Source organism: Monodelphis domestica, chromosome 2, assembly GCF_027887165.1.
Source record: "Monodelphis domestica isolate mMonDom1 chromosome 2, mMonDom1.pri, whole genome shotgun sequence".
Lineage (NCBI taxonomy): Eukaryota > Metazoa > Chordata > Mammalia > Didelphimorphia > Didelphidae > Monodelphis > Monodelphis domestica.
In genome coordinates, this window is record NC_077228.1 from 109,427,932 (window position 1) to 109,446,995 (window position 19,064).

General features: G+C 41.3%; 1 protein-coding gene across 9 annotated transcripts in view; it reads left to right on the forward strand.

Moving 5' to 3' along the window:
* Positions 1–19,064, forward strand: part of NFASC (neurofascin) — a 258,666-nt gene that overhangs the window by 164,310 nt on the left and 75,292 nt on the right. For all 9 annotated transcript variants that reach the window (XM_007481242.2, XM_056815787.1, XM_056815788.1 and 6 more), the window contains 3 exons: positions 3,164–3,360; positions 3,963–4,085; positions 5,373–5,543. In XM_007481242.2, coding sequence (XP_007481304.2) covers positions 3,164–3,360; positions 3,963–4,085; positions 5,373–5,543 — 491 coding nt within the window. The remainder of the gene's footprint in view (positions 1–3,163; positions 3,361–3,962; positions 4,086–5,372; positions 5,544–19,064) is intronic.

Consider the following 19,064-nt stretch of genomic DNA (forward strand, 5'->3'; position numbering starts at 1 on the left):
AGTATCACTGAGAAGGCTGAAAAGGGTAGGAAGGACCCAGGTAAGGAAGGAATTTCAAAGCCAAACAGAAGATTTTATATTTGATCATGGAGGTAATAGGGAGCCAGGGGAGCTTATAAAATGAGGGGGAATTAGGAAATAAATGGTCATAACTATACTTTAGGAAGATCCATTTGATAATTGATGGACTAGATTGAGGAAAAATTTGGGGCTAGGTTAATACAATACAGTACAATAGTTTATGTGTGAATTGACAAGGGCCTGGTTCAACGTGGTGTGTATATAAGAGATATAGCAAAAAGAGAATCATTAGGTCTCAGCAATTGCCTCAATAATGGGGGGGGGCAAAAAATGAGAAGTGGAACATGACAGGCTTGGTTGCAAGCCTAGGTGCCTGGCCTAGAGACGGGAAGTCATTGGTTCAAATCATTGGCCTCAGCTACTTCCTAGATGTGTGACCCTGGGCAAGTCACATAACTACCATTACCTACCCCTTACTGTTTTTCTTCCTTGGAACCAATAGACAATATTGATTCCAAAATGGAAGGTAAGGGTTTAAAAAAAATAGGAAAGCTAGGACTAGATGGTGGCTTGGGTTGTAGGGGAATGGAAGATAGAGTTCAGTTTTGGACATATTGGTTTTAAAATATCTATGGGACATCCAGTTCAACATGTTCAATAAGCAATTGAATATGTAAGCCAAGAGGTTAGGGTTGTTTAAATAGACCAAAGAATAATCAGCAGAAAGATGACAGTTTAATCTATGGGATCTGAAATGACCACCAAGTAAAAATATTCTAGAAGGAGGAGAGAAGAGGGCCCAGGAATGGCCCTTGTGGTATACTCATGACGAGTGGCCACAGCCTTGATGAAAATTCATCAAGAGACTGAGGAGTAGTCAGACAGGTGGGAAGAAAACAAGGAGAGAACAGTGTCATGAAAACCTAAAGAAGGAGAATAGGATCAAGGAGAAGAAAGTGATGGATGGTGTCAAGAGCTAGAGAAAGGTCAAGCATATTGACGAATAAGAAAAAGCTATTAGATTCAGCAATTAGCAGAGTGATGAGAGTTGTTTTAATTGAATTGAGGTTGAAAGCCAGACTGCAGAGAAGCCAGATTGCAAGAAAAAAGTGATGAAAAAGGGAGTAGAAAGACCAGTTGTAGAAGGTCTTCTCAAGGAGTTTAGCCACAAAAGGGAAGAGTGATATAATGACAGCTACCCGAGATAGACAGATCAAGGGGGAGGAGGGTTGAAGATGGAGAGACATGGGCATGTTTGTCGACAGTAGGGAAGCAGCTAGTAGGAAAGTAGAAATTGATGATTAGTGGGGATATTCCAGTGGAGGTGATAAAGGAGACAGTCTATTGGAGAAGACAGAAAGGAATGGGATAGTGTAGTTGGTCTTGGCAAGAAGAAAGGCCACCTCTTCATTTGAAACAAAAATGAAGGAGGAATTAGTGGCAAAAGACCTACTGAATGTTGTAAGATGAACAACAGAGGAAAGGTCTCAGCAAGTGGCTCGATTTTTTCAGTGAAATTTGAGGCAAGGTTCTCAGCTGAGAGGTGGGGGAAGGAGGGGTCATGGGAAAGGTTTGAAGAAGGATGAAAGGTTTAGAAAGCCCAGTGCATCGAGTGGTTAGAGAGGTATGAAAAGATTGCCCTGTTGCAGTAACAGCCAAGTTAAGTTTATGTAATATAAATTTGTAACAAACCGGGTCATCATAGTTTCATGATTTTCTTAAGCAGCCTTTAGCCTCACATAAGTAGAAAACATACAGAGGGAAGAGATCAGGATTATAAATGTAGAAGGAGAAGAAACCTTAGAAGTCATGTAGTCCAACCCTCTCATTTTACAAATGAGGAAACTGAAAAGGGTTATGCCCAAGATCAAGAAGCTTACGGTCTAATGGGAAAAAACAATTTGCAAACAACTTTGCACAAATAAAATATTTACAGTATAAATTGAAGATCATAAGATAGTAAGGAGTAGAATTTGAGCACTTCTTCTGATTAACTCTAAAGGAATGTGGTTTTCTCTGGAATCAAAGAAAAAGAAGAAAATATGAAGTACCTTGGGGTGACTAAAATTACCCAGACTATAAATAGACTGGGATCAGTCTAGAAGGAAATCTCAGCTGGTGAATTCCATCTTGTCCTGTTCAACATATTATTGACAACTATAATCTACAAATAATTAAACATTTATCAAGTGCCTACTCTGTGCCAAGCACTGTGCTGTGTGCTAAGAATATAAAAAAGGAGGCAAAAGACAGTCCCTGCCCTTAAGGAGCAATGGTGGTAATAAGCCCAGAGTTCTAGCTTTGCCACTCTGTGTGACCTCAAGAAAATGACTTCACTTCTCATTTCCTTAGCCTACTTAGCCTTCATTTCCTCCTCTCTGAGTTAACTAGGTGGTCTCTAAGGCCCCTTCCAACTCTGGCAGCCTGTGATTCTTTTGAGGCTCATTCAAAATCAGAAGGCCATTTGGCAGGCTCAGTGAATGTGTAGAAGATTCAGACACTGTTTCTCCAACAACCAGAGCAAAGAGGATTTTAACTCTCCTGGGGAGGGGGAGAGGCTGTGGAAGAGGGTGAAGAAGTTCCAGCAGGAGCATTGGCAAAGGTGATCTTGCTTCTGCCATTGGTTGTATCTTTCAATAGCCCTAATGCAAGGCAAGTGGCACTGTCTCATTACCTCTTTGAAGCATGGATTCCCTTTTTTTTTTGGTGACATATTAATTTAGTTAACTATCCATCCAATATTCAGGAAGGATTTGCCATTCATAGAGCTGTTAATCAATAATCACTGATTAAGCAACTGCTGTGGGCCAGGCACTGATAGAGCAGGGATTCTTAATCTTTTTGTTGTCATAGACTCCTTTGGCAGCCTGGCAAAATCTATAGATCCCTTCACAGAGCAATGGCTTGTTGATTGCTAATTAATATGGATGTGAAATATGAATAATCATATGTAATTAATTGTCATCCACATTCATAATTAATTTTGTCAAGAAGTTAGTGAAAACAAAGATTCCTTGCTCTAGGGAGAGAGTAGACTAAGTAGCTTTAGAGCACTGAGAATGATGAAGGGATGGCCCATGTTCTCACTCTGAAGCCTTGGTTCCATCTCTATTCTTCTGTCACTGTCCTTGCCCTCCTGCAGTTTCCAGTGGACACGAAATAGTCGGTTCTTCAATGTGGCCAAAGACCCCCGGGTGTCAATGCTTCGCCGGTCAGGGACGCTGGTGATTGACTTCCGGAGTGGTGGGCGGCCTGAAGAGTATGAGGGAGAATACCAGTGCTTTGCCCGAAACAAATTTGGAACGGCCCTATCCAACAGGATCTTCCTCCAAGTTTCAAGTAAGTTACTTGAGGGTAGCGTCTAGCAGAGCTAATGTTAGTGTTATCTATGTGGGCTTCTGGGCAGCTGTGGCTCCTTGGGAAAACCATGGATGTGTAGTTTGGGAAGGGACATTCTGGCCAAGGAAAAAGGACTCCACCCTTTGCCTTGCTTTCCTAATTTATTATATAGGTGAGTTTCTTAGCGTCTTTGAGGTCATCCCATCCATTCTCCTGCCTTCAGGCAGGATAGCCTTCCTTTCCAGCTATATACCATTCTGTTATGGCGGTGGGGAGGGGGAGAGTGGGGTGTTGAGAAGGGGTTTCAGAAGTCAGAAGAGAAACAGTTTGATACCCTTATCTGAGAAAGTGGAGAAGAATTAAAAGGTGAACTTCAGAAGATTAGGAATTCAGAGTTAAGACCAGTTTCATTCTGGCCCTATCTAATTGCTGCATCCTGCCCTCATTGCCCCCCTCACTCTATCTTTCTCTTGTCTTCCCTATTCCCCCATATCATTGCTCTTCTTTCTTCCAGTTCTTATCCCCTTCACCCCTTCCTTTAACCTCTTCTCTCTCCCCTGCTCCCATCTTTTTCTCATCAACCACCTTCTATTCCCCCACAGAGTCACCCTTGTGGCCTAAGGAAAACCTGGATCCTGTAGTGGTTCAAGAGGGAGCCCCCCTGACCCTCCAGTGCAACCCTCCTCCTGGGCTGCCATCTCCTGTCATCTTCTGGATGAGTAGCTGTAAGTCTCATTGTGAGGGGAAGAGGAAGTGGGGAGGTAGTTCTAGTAGGGTCTGGAGGACCCCATAGATCCTCTAGTTGGGAAAATTCTCTCATAGGAAACAATGGCCAATGAAGAGGCCAGGGGGAGGTGGATTAATACTAGTCACCACATTCAGTGCAGAACAGACATTCAATGTGAGGCTTGGTCATGCCTTCATATAGTGTGGTAGAGGCAGGGGTATTCACCCATTTTATGGAGGAGTAACGGGGTGGGGTGGGACATGTTGCCAGCAGAGGAATTGGCATTATCACTTTGGGAGCTATTTATGCCTCAGCTATTGGCTTGCTACAAAAAATGACTTATTTATTAACCCTTACTTCTTTCCCCACACTGAAGTAAGTATAGTAAAGGTAGAGATTGTATGGCTTTTAAAAAATTAACAAGCCTTTAATTAAGCATTATGTTCTAGGCATTGTAGTAGGCACTGGGTATTAAAAAATGTTTTTTCTGCCATCAACCAACACATTCCATCAGAGGAGATGATATATACACAGAGATGCTATCTTGAGAGGGAATGGGAAAACATCCTTGAAGACCTGCTTATACAAAAATGATGGAAATGGCACATTGTCAGAAGGCCACAAGTTCTGAGTTGTTTTTCCAGGAGTGAGGATGCCTTGGAGCCATCTTCACTCTCTCTTACGGTTCCCTTGTGACCAGTGACATTAATTGGCTTAGAGGCAAAATCTGTGGCTCTGAAACAGAATTATTCTCTGTGTAGAATCAACTGGCCTGTGGAGGGATCCAACTTCACTACTATGTCATCATTAACCTCATACATAGATGATGAAAAGGATAGACTGACATATTTGGAGTCAGGAAGATTCGAGTTCTAATCCTGCCTCAGATACTAGTTACAACTTTTCTCATCCTCAGTTTCCTCATCTATAAAATGAAAATAGTAATAGCACCTCCCTCACAGGGTTACTGTGAGGATCAAATAAGATAGCCTTAAAGCACCAGTGAAATGCTAGTTCTTCTTCTTATTATTATTATATTAATTGAAGAATGTAATACTTTGAAAAAAGTACTGGAAATTAGAGGGAGAATGCCCACATTTATGGAGCCTTAAAAGTATATTCTCCTAAGTGCTTTCTGATTCTGAAACCCTATCATCAATTTAGTTCAACAAGATCTTACTCTTGGTCCAGGAAACCATGATCCTCTGAGACCCTGGTTCAGCAGCTGCCTAGTTGGGATGGAGAGAACCTATGCTAAATACCTTCTAACCCTTTCTTATTTTAGCCATGGAGCCTATCAACCAGGACAAGCGTGTCTCCCAAGGCCAGAATGGAGATCTGTATTTCTCTAATGTGATGCTTCAGGATGCAAAGACTGACTACAGCTGTAATGCCCGCTTCCACTTTACACACACCATCCAGCAGAAAAACCCATTCATACTCAAGGTCCTCACCAGTAAGTATGACTCAGGGTCCAGGGCAAAGACTTGAACATGTGGGGGAAGAAAGGATGGGGTTCCAATCAGGCCATATGGATCTCTCTGGCCCCCATGATTCTTTTTAGTGGGTCTTCCTGGGGGCTTCCCATATTCGGCCATAAAGAACTGCTTTATCTGCCCTGAGAACAGCAAATGCTGACTCAAAGTTGAAGTTGAGCTTTAACCTTTTGCTAAGTTGTCACCTGGCATCACCAACATAAGCTTGATATCTAGCCAAAAACTGATCCAGTCAATTTTTGATGATCAGAAGTCCTTTTAAATTTGGTTGGGATTGCATCATCCTTCTCTCCATCACTGCCACCAGCACTATAGTTTTTTCTGCCCAGTTCTATTTAGTTAATCTAAAACACTCTGCATTCCCTAAGGGAAGGCAGCCTAGGGACATGCTGAGTGACAAGGAAAAGTTGGTCTAGTGTTAAAGCTTTGACACAGTGGATCTTCAAAGGTTTGCTTCCTCTACCCACCCATCCAAGACTGGATTTCGTGAGCTCTCCTTCTTGGGAGAGTCCCTGGAGCACTGAAGTTGTCCAGATTGTGAATAATCTATTCTATGACTAAACTCTGAATAGAAAGGAGCCTGGGGGAGTCAGAGAAGAAGGCAGGGGGAGAAGAAGGAGTAATTTCCACAGGTTTGTAGAAGAGTAATGCTAATTGTCTCTGCTTCCTTGAGTCAAGATGGTTGCTTGTGAGGCTGCCAAGAGAGGAGGTGGGTGAGAGACTGTCTACTAAGCCACTCCCCTGACTGGGTTTGGAGGACTCACAGTTTGGGGCTCTTGTTTCTTTTCCTTCATCTCTTTCTTTCCTGGAAACAAACAAAGAAGTGTACTGGGGACCTCTGCCTTTAGTGAGAAGCCAGAACTGATGGCTTCCTTGTTCTGAGCTCATCTGACTCTTCCTGTCCCTCCTGTCACCTACTCAATTCCTATTCCTTGCCTCTCAGTCTGTGCTCTTCTCTGTCTTCTTTATTCTACCCTTAATCTTCCCTTTCTCTCTGTCCTGACCCCTCACTGTCTAGTACCTGGCCCTCCTTCCCTCTCTTTCTCTCAGTCTTCTTTGTTTATCCCTGCCACAGTGCTGTGTGGCTTGATGGTGTAGTCAATCATGCCATTCTGAAAATCTTCAGGTATGTCACTGTACTTACTGTGTGCCACTGGGGAGAGCTAAGTGGGTAGTAGTAGAAGGAATCAAGTCAAATTTCAATGGAGGCTGTTAAAACAACCACAGCATTTTGGGAAATTGCCCTTGAACTGGAGGATTCTTGGGGTTGCCATGATCCAAGAATAGTTTTGCAGTGATTCTCTGGGTTTATTTCCCAGCCTCAGTATTCTATTCCCTACATGTTCTTCCCTCCCCATTTTCCCCCTCCTTCTGCCAAGTTCAGGAAGAAGCCTCTCCCCAGAGAAGAAATCTGGGTTGTCTAAAATGCCTCCAGAGCCCATGCCAGGGAAGCCCCCACCAACTGGCAGAACCAAGGAGGACAATGCAATATGTTTAGGACAAGTGAGTGACTCCAGGAAGGTAGAGATCAGCCTGGCAGCCATGAGACAATGTAGGTAGACATAGGTTGAGTCACTATAGTCAACTGCACTCCTGTCTGCTGGTGTAATAGAAGACAAAAGCCTTGTTTTTAGTACCTGAAAAGAAAACGTGTGATGGGCTAAATGCATTAAATTAAGAATATTAAATCCTTTTTTCTTTTGACTTTTAAATTTTCATTTATCAGCCAAATGGCCCAGAGAGAGTGGGAGGGAACCCACCTGCATGGAGGAAAGGGAATAGAGGGAATCACTCCAGTGGTGCCAAAGAAATCCCCCCAGCATATTGACTTAAGAAGGCAAAAGAAGAAGTGAAGAATACAAAATGTAATCAGGAATGGGTGATTTAGCCATTCCTCAGTAGAATTTAGCTGCTAAGAAGAAACTAGCTTTAGAACCAGAATATCAAAGGGGATGCCCCATCCCACATACGAGGGCATTGGAATTTCCTCCTTCCTGCTCTGGCTGGGAGATTTGTCCAGCTTCCTGGAGTGTTGCTGAGGACAGGTTTGGGTGTCATTATCCAGACAATCTCAGCTATTGCCTGCTTTGGATTTGAAAGTTAAGAATTTTTTAAAGAACAGAATTTTCTCAGCCCTTTAAAACAAAGGCAGAGGGGCACGGAGTTGGCAAGGGAGAAGGGAAGAGCTCAAAGGGACCATTTCAACCCACAGGCTCATAGATTTGTATTTGTAGAGAGAGCCTCTCATCTCAGTCAATATTTGGTTACCTGCAGCAGTAGAAAGAAGAAAGGGCACAGTAAGTCCAAACACATTTTTTTTTACTTTGGAATGCAAGAAGCTTAAAGAAAACCAATTTGCTCATGCAGATCCATGCAGGTTTGTTCTTGGTCCAGCCCCATTCAGCCCAGAGACACACTACTGCTGTCTGATTTTTTAGCAAGGACACTCTCAGAAACTTCTGGTCTCTTGCATGTGTTTCAGGGATTGTACATTAAATGCAGAGCAATGAATGCTGATCCCTGTTTTCTCCCTAAGAAATGGATGTCCTAAAATGGAGTCCTAAAAATAGGAAGGTGTTCATTGGCCAGGAGTGAGAACTTCTGCAGATTGTCCTTCCTGGACCTCAGACATGCAGCCATCCCTGGCAAACCTTTAACTGTTTCATGAATGCTTCTATGATTGTCATTGTCATTATTATTATTTTAAAAGGAAAATAGTCTAAGTTTCTTGACTTGAAAATAGTCTAATAATAGTAATAACTTAACATTCCTGGAGCACCTTACAATAACAAATCATACACCCTGACTCTTCTGTATTCCCCACTTCTGGGTGTGAATTAGGCAATGTCACTACTAGTCTGGAAGCCAAAGGAGGGCAGGGACTGTGTCCTACCTAAGCTTTGTTATCTGTGGCCCACACAGTCTATTCCCAAGCTCTGCACACGGCAAATTTTAATAAATAGCTGTTGGATGAGTTTTTGATAGAACTTAAAGCTCAGAGAAATTGATCTGAGTTTCCCCTATTAAGCTTCAGGAATTGGACAGGTAGGGGGCATAGTGGATAGAGAACCAGAACTGGAATCAAGAGGGCCTGGGTTCAAATATGACCTTGGATACTTCCTAGCTATGTGACCCTGAGCAAGTTGCTTAACTCCTTTTGCCTAGCCCCTTGCACCTCTGTCTTAGAACTGATGCCATATACTGGTATAACCTATAACAGACTATATACCACCTTACAGGAGGGGGGGAGGGTTTTAAATCCTAATATGTCAGAAAACAGTTATCAAAAATTATTTATACATGTAACTGAAAAAAATTATTTAAAAAAAATTAATAGAAAGTAAGGGGTTTAAAAAGGCAGGGGAGGAGGCAACTGGGTAGCTCAGGGGATTGAGAGCCAGGCCAAGAGACTTGAGATCCTGGGTTCAAATTTGACCTCAGATACTTTCTAGCTGGGTAACCCTGGGCAAGTCACTTGACCCCCATTATCTAGCCCTTATTATTTGTCTGCCTTGGAATCAATATACAGTACTGACTCTAAGACAGAAGGTTAGGATTCAAAAAAAAAAAAAGCTTCAGGAACTTCTTCCAGATCAGACTAATTAATACCGGTTGACTACTTTATTACAAATCTCATTCAACAGAATAACTTCATATAGTGAAAAGCTTCCAAAGCCCTAATACCCTTGCCCATATATTTCTTTCTTTTTTTCTTTCTTCCTGCCTTCCCTTATCTTTTATCTTAGAATCAATACTATGTTTTAAGGTAGAACAGTAAGAGCTAGGCAATTAAGTGACTTGCCCAGGGTCACAATAACTTGGAAGTGTCTGTGGTCACATTTGAACCCAGAACTTCCCATCTCTAGGTCTGACTCCCAATCCATAGAGCCACTTAGCTGACCCCTACTCATTTATTTTTGAAGAGTATTTTCATACAACAAAATCCCAAGATAATGAAAGAGTAGAGATATCCCTATTAAAGTTAGTTGTAATGGGATTTTGATCTCAATTCAAATATGCAAATCTTCTGGCGCACCTCTCTGCCCCTTCTGGCCCAAGACTGTGTTCCTGGATTCTCAGGGATGGCGATTTGGCTAGTCTGTGCCCCTTCCTCCTCCCCAGCTCCCCTGGCTACTGTGGAAATGTGAAGCCAGTATCCAAGGCAGAGTTAGTGGCAAAAAGGACATTTAGGGTCATTGTATGACTTCCCTACCCTCTTCCAAAGGACTTTTATGGTCCTGTCTCTGAGGAGGGTTGGAGAGCCTGTCTGGAGCCCTGGGGCCAGAAAGCCATCCTAGTTCCAAACAAAAGCAAACTGGGTTGGTTGGTTCATTGGAAGCCAGGTCTTTGCTCTTGTTTTATCCTAAGTGAATCCCTTTTTGCTCTAGACAGTCTTGGCTCTTGAATCTAGGACTTCATTTGTAAACATTTCTCAGACCAGAACTTGGCACCCACAACCCTACTCCCAACCTTCCCCCAAGTTTCTCCCCATTTTTTTAACCCTTACCTTCCATTTTAGCATCAGTACTGTAAGGGGTAAATTTAGGGTTGAGACTGAATGTAAAATTTATTAGTCACCAAAGATTTAATTCCTCAAATCCCAAATGAAACTCTCAAGTCAGAATGGAATTTTATGGTGTTTTAATTACAATAGGAGGAAGAAATTATAAGAAAGAGAGAGAGAGGAAAAGGAGTTAATTTAAACTGGTCGGGCTCAGGCTGAGCCAAGCAAGTTCAAGGCCTTGGCCAAGGGGCCTCCCCTGAGAGTCAAGGGAAAAGGGAGTCAATCTTATCACTCACCATGTGACTGTCTCAAGGAAATTGTCTGAGGGAGATCCTCCAGGTTTGAGTTCCAGATAGAACTCTCTCTCTCTTTCTTAATTTCTTCCTCCTATTGTAATTAAAACACCATAAAATTCCATTCTGACTTGAGTGTTTCATTTGGGATTTGAGGAATTAAATCCTTGATGACCAATAATTTTTACATTCAGTCTCAACCCTAAATTTACCCCTTACAGTCTGATGTCCCTTTTATTATTAGAGATATAATTTAATTTTTACAGTACTATGTATTGGTTTCAAGGCAGAACAGTAAAGGTTAGGCAATTGGGGTCAAATAGCTTGCCCAGGCTCATACATCTAGGAAGTGTCTGAGATCAGATTTGAACCTAGGACCTCTTGTCTTTAGGCCTGGTTCTCCATCCACTGAGCCACCCAGTTGCCCCCATCTCCCTACTTTTAAAGCCCAAGTTCCCTTATCCCCAGGACTTGGGAAAATTATTGGTGAAATATTGGACAGTCCTTTAGCAGGGAGAGCTTGCTGACAAGAGTCCTCTCTCTGGAAGCAGCTATGCTCAGAAGATGACTGGGGTGCCCTCCTTAAGTCCTCCGTCATCAAGGGATTGGTGGATGTTTCCAAGGGATCTTGGGGCCACTGTTGATACTGGGCTGATTATTCTTTATCTCTTACTAATTAAAAAGGGGTTTCTCCATTTCTATCACCACTACTTCCCCATCATCTCTGGCCTTCGTCTTAATCTGATAGAACTATTATGTCTCTTCCCACTACCACCTGCCCATTTAGGCTTTTATCCTTTATCATTGGCTGTCTATGAGGAACCCGCAGGCCAGTTTCCCACGAACAGAAGACTTTATTTATATCTTAGAGGTGGCTAGGTGGTCAGTGAATGGAGCGCTGACCTTGGAGTCAAGATGATGTTCATTCATAGTCTGCCTCAAACTCGAGCTGTGTGACCCTGGGCAAGTCACAACTTCTCTCAACCCCAGTTTTCTCATCTCTAAAATGGAGATGATATTAGCACCTATTTCAGAGGGTTGTTAGTAGGATCAAAAGAGATAACATTTGTAAGAAGCAAACCTTAAAGGGCTATATAAATATTAGCTATTATCATTATTATTACTTATTAAAAGGAAAATAGCATCAGTTTCTTGACTTGAAAATAGTCTAATAATTATTATAATAATTATACTACAATTATATGATATTTATATAATGTTACATAGTACATAATATATATCATTATATATTATAATATAATAATAATAGCTTATATCCATGGAGCACATTATAATTACAAAACACATAAGGTGACTAGGTGGTACAATGGGTGGAACACTGGATTTGAGAGTCAAGAAGACCTTAGTTTAAAACCTGCCTCAGATATTTACCAGCTTGTAGCCCTGGACAAGTCTCTTAACCCTAGTTGCCTCATTTGTAAAGTGAGGGAGTCTAAAGTCCCTTCCACCTCTAAAGTTATGATCCATTTTCACATACATCTCATATGCTCCCCACAATACTATGAAATAGGTAGTTCAAACATTTTATCCCCTTTTAATTTTTTTTATTTCCCCCCAGTTACATGTAAAAACAGTTTCCAATATTTTTCATTATCCTCTTTTTATAAATGAGAAAACTGAGGTACTATTCAAGGACTTATCCCAAGCTTTCTTCTTCATAAATAGAAGAGCTAGTACTTGAACTCAAGCTTTAGAATGCAAATCCACTGGACCATGCCATTAGTATGTTGATTCTGGGCAAGCTGCTTACCTCCTCGAGCCCAAATGTCCTCATCTGTGAAATGGGTACAGTGACACCTGGCCTGTTTTGTGCATCATATGTCAACTTTGCGTAAATTATTTCAGAGAACATGGAGTCCTGTGCTGATGGTCAATGTTCCATTTGTTATTATTTTTTATTATCTCCATCTCTTGCAGAATTTTGCTTTCCTTCACTCCCCCCCCACCTTTTTGGGCTGAGTTGCATTGCTTATTCAGTACCCCAAAACTCTTCTTCTATGAACTTTTTTTCATTCCTTTCCTTTGCAAGAGACTCAAGTGCTTTGGTTCTTGCTGCTGGTTGTTTTTTTATGGCTTTTCATTTCTGTTCTCCCTCCTCCTGTATACTGCCCAGGATTTCTCTGTTGCTTCTTATTTTCTCACACTCTTTTATTTATTGCAGACCATGCCCATAATGATTCATCCTTAAGAAATCACACTGACATGTACAGTGGTGAGTCTGTGAGACTGTAACTACACCTGTGCTAATCCGAGTTTGCCTAACCCACTGACAACTCTTTGTAACCTCTGTAGGCTAAGGGTGCCCAGATGCCCACGCCAAAATGCTTCCCTTTGGGAAATGCATTTATATGTTTTATTTAGCAGGGTTAGGAACGTGAGGGATATTGGATGGTAGTACAGTGACCCTAAATCAGATCAGTCATCAAAGGCTTGTACTTTAGGAGTTCTTCAAACCAGGACAGTGTTTACACAAGCTTCTAGAAGAGTTCTGTGGAAACTTATGGGTTTATGGCAAGTGTTTGCCTTGTTTCTTTGGGAAGACCTGAGAGTCTATCAGTCCTCAGGAGTCCAAAGAAGAGAGAAGGAATTTGACTTTTGCTAGTCATTAGAAAGCCCAGAAAGTTTTGTAGTATATGTAACCCTTGTGGCTATCTAGAAATGGATTTGCTTTGTAGATTATTTGTGGTGACTTGGGGTCAATTCGTAACCCACTCATAACTAGCTCCTATGCCTATCCAGAGAAAGACCAAGCAGGGAGACTATGTACCAAGGTTTCAGGTCTGTTTCTGAGTTCATTCCCAAGTTAAAATTGGATAAAGTTAAATTTTCCATTGTTTTATATTAACCATGTCTTTTCTTTCTTCTGTTAGTAGAGGTAATAGAGAATTGAGGGGAACTACTCAGAATTCAGGAAGTCTTACACACACACACACACACACACACACACACACACACACACACATATGGAGGACAGATATGAATTTCAATCCTACTTCTCATTTGCTATCTGTGAGATCCTGAGCAATCTGCTTCTTTCTGGGTCTCAGTCTCATCTATAAAAAGCAAGAGTTCAATTAGATGAAGACTTTTTAACCTTTTTTGTGGAGTGATTTGGCATGTCTTTTTCTAGCTCATTTTATAGATGAGAAAAGTGAAACAAAGAGAGTAAAGTGATTTACCCAGGGTCATAGAGCTAGTGAGTGTCTAAGACTAGACTTGAACTCAGGCAGTTGAGTCTTCCTGACTCCAGATTTAGCACTCTATCCACTGTGCCACTTAGCTGCCTTTTAATATTTATCACAGTAAAAATAATAAAAAGTTCATGAACCTCAGGTTGAGAGGCCCTAGATTATATAATTACTAAAGACCCTATTCTCAAATATCCCATGATATTCTACAATAAGCCCTATTCCTTTATCTCAACATATAAATGGTTCATCAACCTAGAAAGAAAGGTGATGGGTTATTTCCACTCATAAATCACTCCCTTGGAGGCTCAGCGATTTCTTCTTTTCCTTGAATGGGAAAAGGAAGCGCATTTATCTGAGCTCTAGAGAAGCAGCTGGCCCCCACTCATCAATTATAGCTCAGAAGCTCAAGTCAAGCTGCAGACTCCCTGGGGGTGTTATTGTGGACTTGAATTAGATTGGAAGTGTCAGTACTGTGATGTGCTAATATAAACAGTGGTTGGGGGGCTACAGTGGGGGAAAGAGAGGTGGTACCCCTGGCTTATCACCAAATAGTTCCAGCTCTATTGAGGTTTTGCCCAAGAGAGTTGTAGTACTATAGAAGGAAGCAGGAAATATAGTCAGACTTTGTCTTCAGAAGCTTGGATATTGAGTGTTTTTGAGAGATGATGTAACCAACAGTCATTGTCTCGGCTGCTCCTTGAACATTGGCAAGGCCCAGAGCTTTTTTTGAATAAGACTTAGAATAATATATTTGATAGTTGAAACATAAGATGAGAGTCACTAAGATACCATTCAATCCAGCCCCTTCATTTTAGAAAATAACAACTGCCCAAAGGTGCACTTATAAAAAAGATGTTATTAACTTACCAATCCCATCAGCTGGATATGTGCCTTGAGTAGTTTGTTTGTTGTTGTTTTTAAAAAGGAATTATGATAAGTTTGTTTTGACTCCTCTGCATTCTTTCACCCACAACACAGAAGGCAAGCAGGAGAAAGGATCACAATCTGGTGTTGGAAGGAATAGTACAAAGTCACTCATTCACAGGTACCAGCATAGAGTTTGAATTTTGTGCTTGACACAAGATGGTTAAGAGTGAGTCTAACAGGGGCAGCTAGGTGGCTTGGTGGATAGTTCCAGGCCTGGAGATCAGGAGGTTCTAGGTTCAAATCTGGCCTCAAAAATATCCTGGCTCTATGACCCTAGGCAATTCACTTAACTCCAGTTGTCCAACCTTTACTGTTCTTCTAATATTGGAACCAATACTTAGTATCAATTCTAGGGCAGCAGGTAAGGTTGGTTCATTTTATTTCTTTAAATAAGTTCAACTATAAAAGATACTGATGATGTTATAAAGAAAAAACAGTGAATATAGTATTGGGGGACACATACCCCGGAAAGGGGCAATACCACTTTCCAATAGTCAGACGTGTATTTGAGTATAGGGAATTCATGATGAGCTAAGTTAATAAGAAAGCAGTGGTTTGGAAAATCCTAAGTCATCTCTGCTTTTCTTTTTTCTTTTTCTATTCCATTATTTATTCATAGTAAGGGGCAGATTTCTTCCAATTACATTTTATTTCAACAAATATTGAAGTTTGTGTTCCCTACACACATGCCTTGGCATTGACCAAAAGGAATCCAGAAATACCCCCAGGAAGAAGTTGTCTTGGAGTATGGCATAGATTGAGTCCTAGATCAGAACCTAGTAAGAGCTGGGTTCTAACTAGTTACTAAGTATGCAGCCACTGACAAGTCATCTAACCTTCCTGAGTCTCAGTTATTCCTCTGTACAATGGGACAATACCTATTGGACCTTAATTATAGGGTTATTGTAAGGCTCAAATGAGATAAAGTGCTTTGAAAAAATGTTAATGCTATATAGATGTTAGTTATTTGCTATAGAGAGTCTAATGTATAATATATATTATACATCATATATATACATATAATTCAGATGTATAATTTATTCAGGGATTGGGGGGCAGCTTGGTGACTCAGTGAGCTGAGTGCCAAGCCTGGAGATAGGAGGTCCTGGGTTCAAATCTGACTTCAGACAGTTTTTAGCTGTGTAACTCTGGGCTTGACCCCCATTGCCTAACTGTTACCACTCTTCTGCCTTAGAAACAATACCTGGCATTAATTCTAAGATGGGAGTTAGGATTTTTTTAAAGGAGAATGGGAGGAGAGAAACAGATAGGTAAGAGATGTGAGGACAAGATCTGTGGAGGACAAAAAGGTTATGCACAGCTGGAAGAAAAAAGACTGAGGGATACCTTAAGACCTTCCTGCCCATGATACACAGGATTCTGCCTTTGTCCTTTCCACCCTTGCTAAGGACCAGATAAAGTGATAAATATTTAAGCTGCAGCATGAAGGACCATAGAATTCCCTGAGATGATGAGTTAGGTGTCATTAAATGAATACATAGGTGAATGAATGAATGAATGAATGGCAAAAAGCATTTATTAAGCACGCTGATGCAAAACACCCTACCAAATGTTGGGGATACAAATCCAAAAGAAAGAATCTCTGCTCTCAAAAAGCTCACATTCTAATGGGGGAGACAACAATTCAATTCATTTAACGTTTATTAAGTGCCTACTGTGCACCAAGTACTGTTACTAAAGGCTGGAGATAAAAATAAGAAAAAGAAAGACAACCTCTGCCCACAAGGAGCTTATAATATAATGGAACAACCCACAGGGAAGATTTCAGCTGCAAGTCAGATGAAAAGGCCCCATGGTCCTGAGAACACAGCAGCAAAACGGATGGCTTTTTGCTTCTTTAATATCATTTTCACTGATAAAATCCTATCAGTTTCTGATATTGGACCATTTGACAACACCAAGGACTTTAGTAGTAAAAGCCCTCCAACCCTGAAGATCAGGAAAGGTTACCCAGACAATAGGATACAATCCTGTATAGCTGGAATAGGTATCTAGGAATCACTGGATTTCTTCTCTTACTATTAGGCTTACCCTAGCCATTCCTGGATAGGTGGCATGAAGGAGATAGTGCCCTATTCATCACAAAAAATGCTGATCATAGATAATGTAAATCCCTCAATGCTTCCACTTGTTCAGAGATGGAGGTAATGCTGGCTCCCTCCAGTGGTTTCCCAGACCATTGGCTCTGTTCCTAGAGTTTCACCCAAATCCCTCCAGCTGCAATTGATCACATTTCATCCTTTGTAAAATGAAAGACTTGGACTAGATGACCTCTAAGGTCCTTTCCCTTCATTTTCTGGTCTGTGATCTTATTCCTTCCCCAAGATCTTATCCTCTCATCCTTTAATTAGCTCCATAATCTTCCCCTATGATATCTCTCTGAGTCCTCTGTGTCCTCTAGGGACAAAAATATGAATGCCCTTTCACACACTGGAAGGCTTTCTAATCCACACTGGCTCCTCTTTACTGCTCAAGTTTGCTCAAGAACCAGCCAGAATTGGTTGAATCTTAGCCAAGGGAATGAGAATTATGCATGGTTAAAGAACACTTTAGAGGAAGGAAGGAAGGAAGCTAGGCTCATTCTATCCAAATGGTTCTCCTACTTGGTCTTTTACTTTTTAGTTGCAAGATGTCTCTGATTGGCTGGAGAAGTTGCTACAGAGTAGGCCTGGCCAGGATATCCCTTTTAGCTATTATTTTCAATATACTCTTCCCTGAAAATGTTACTCTGTTAGTACAAAAAGGAGCCATTTGCACCTCCAAACTTTTGCCTCTAGTGTTTCTGCACACAGCCCTTTGGATATGCCGTCACACTAATGCTAGCCATATTGCTATTGAGATGAAACCAGAGAGAGAACAGAAGTCATGTAGAGTGATCCACATATTATTGGAGTATAATGTACATCCATGTTTTTAAGCCTTTGACTACAGGTGAACTATTCAGTCCTAGAAATTACCTCTCTTTCCTCATCAGTACTCCAATTGTTTTGTAAGTGTTATGTGACACTGCCTCTGTCCAAGTCCCATTCTGATGGCTGATGGTGGCATGGCAGTAACTTTGAGGTCTTGAAAGCTAGAAAGGCTCCAAGTATGGACTTGGTAACAGACTATGGCTCCTTTAGAACCAAGCTACCTCAACCTCTTCATTAAAGCATTAAAGCATTGAGTGGTAAAATTTTGGCCTGAGAAATATTGTCTATTAAGTCTTAGAGGAGAGTTTGGTCTGCTCAAGATGAGACAGCCCTCAGACAGAAAAAAAAAGGATACCTTCTTGAAGTGATAAGACAATTAACAGGGGACAGCTAGGTGGCTTAGTGGATTGAGACCCAGACCTAGAGATGGGAGGTCCTGGATTCAAATCTGACCTCAGATACTTTCTAGTTGTGTGACCCTGGGCAAGGCACTTAGCACTTATTGCCTAGTCCTTATCACTCTTCTTTCTTGGAACCAATACATAGTATTGATTTTAAGACAGAATGTAAGATTTGAAAAAATAAGATAATTATCTGTAGCCTCTAGTCTAAAGGACACTTGAAACCAATATCTTTGGTTCCAGTGACTTCCAAAACCATCAGTTGGGTTATGCTTCCTGGAATCATCCCCAAATCTCTCCTACTGCAGTTGACTACCGGTCATAATTTCTCTTTTCATTCTTAATTCTTTTCTGGTCAAATGTATGTGCATTCCTATTTCTTAGTCATCATCAGAAAGTCACAAATTTTCCATGGTTACAACCTCTTACCTGGAGAGAATTTCCAATCTAGTCTTTGAGAAGCCTGCTGGCCTCCTCATGTGAGACCTCACATATCCTGAAGCCAGAGTCCCCTTTCTGCTCTGAAATTCTGCTCTTCCTAAAAACACCTTTGATCTTATACCATCATGATGAATGGGCTGAGGATTCAGTGGCAATGGACAGGAGTGAAAGCCTTCTGGGGTTGTTAGTGTCCCCACTTCTGAAGGAACGGGTGCTGAAAATCAAAATGTTGCTTATGTAAGTAATAACCAATTAACAACGTAATGGATTAACTCACTGTAGAGGTCCTTTTAGTGTATGCGTGAATGTGAGTATTTTGATGAGTGAGATACCTTTCAAGAGTATCTCATGGGATAGAGATCTGATAGGGATGGAGAGAATAATTGACACTAAATAGAGGAAAATCTTATGTGAATTGGAGGTGGTGAAGGAGTGCCCATAAGGCAACATTAGAAGCATTTCAGTATTTTATCTTGCTTATTGCTGTCATCCTTGTCATCATCTATCAGCCCAATGAGTGTGAAATACTTTCCCCACATCCAACCCACCACATATGTGCTTCAACTTTTCCCAAGCTCATCCGTGGCCTCACAGTTATCCATCTAATGGCCACAATCACCCATAGGCTCAAAAAGGAATGTGCTTCCAGTATGGAACGCAAATCTCTTCTTCACCCACAACCTGGTTTCTTTGGGGTCCAACTTGATCTGTTTCAGAGCCTCTGTGAAGGGTTTCTAGACACTTTGAACTGTGAGGTGCTGTGAGAACAT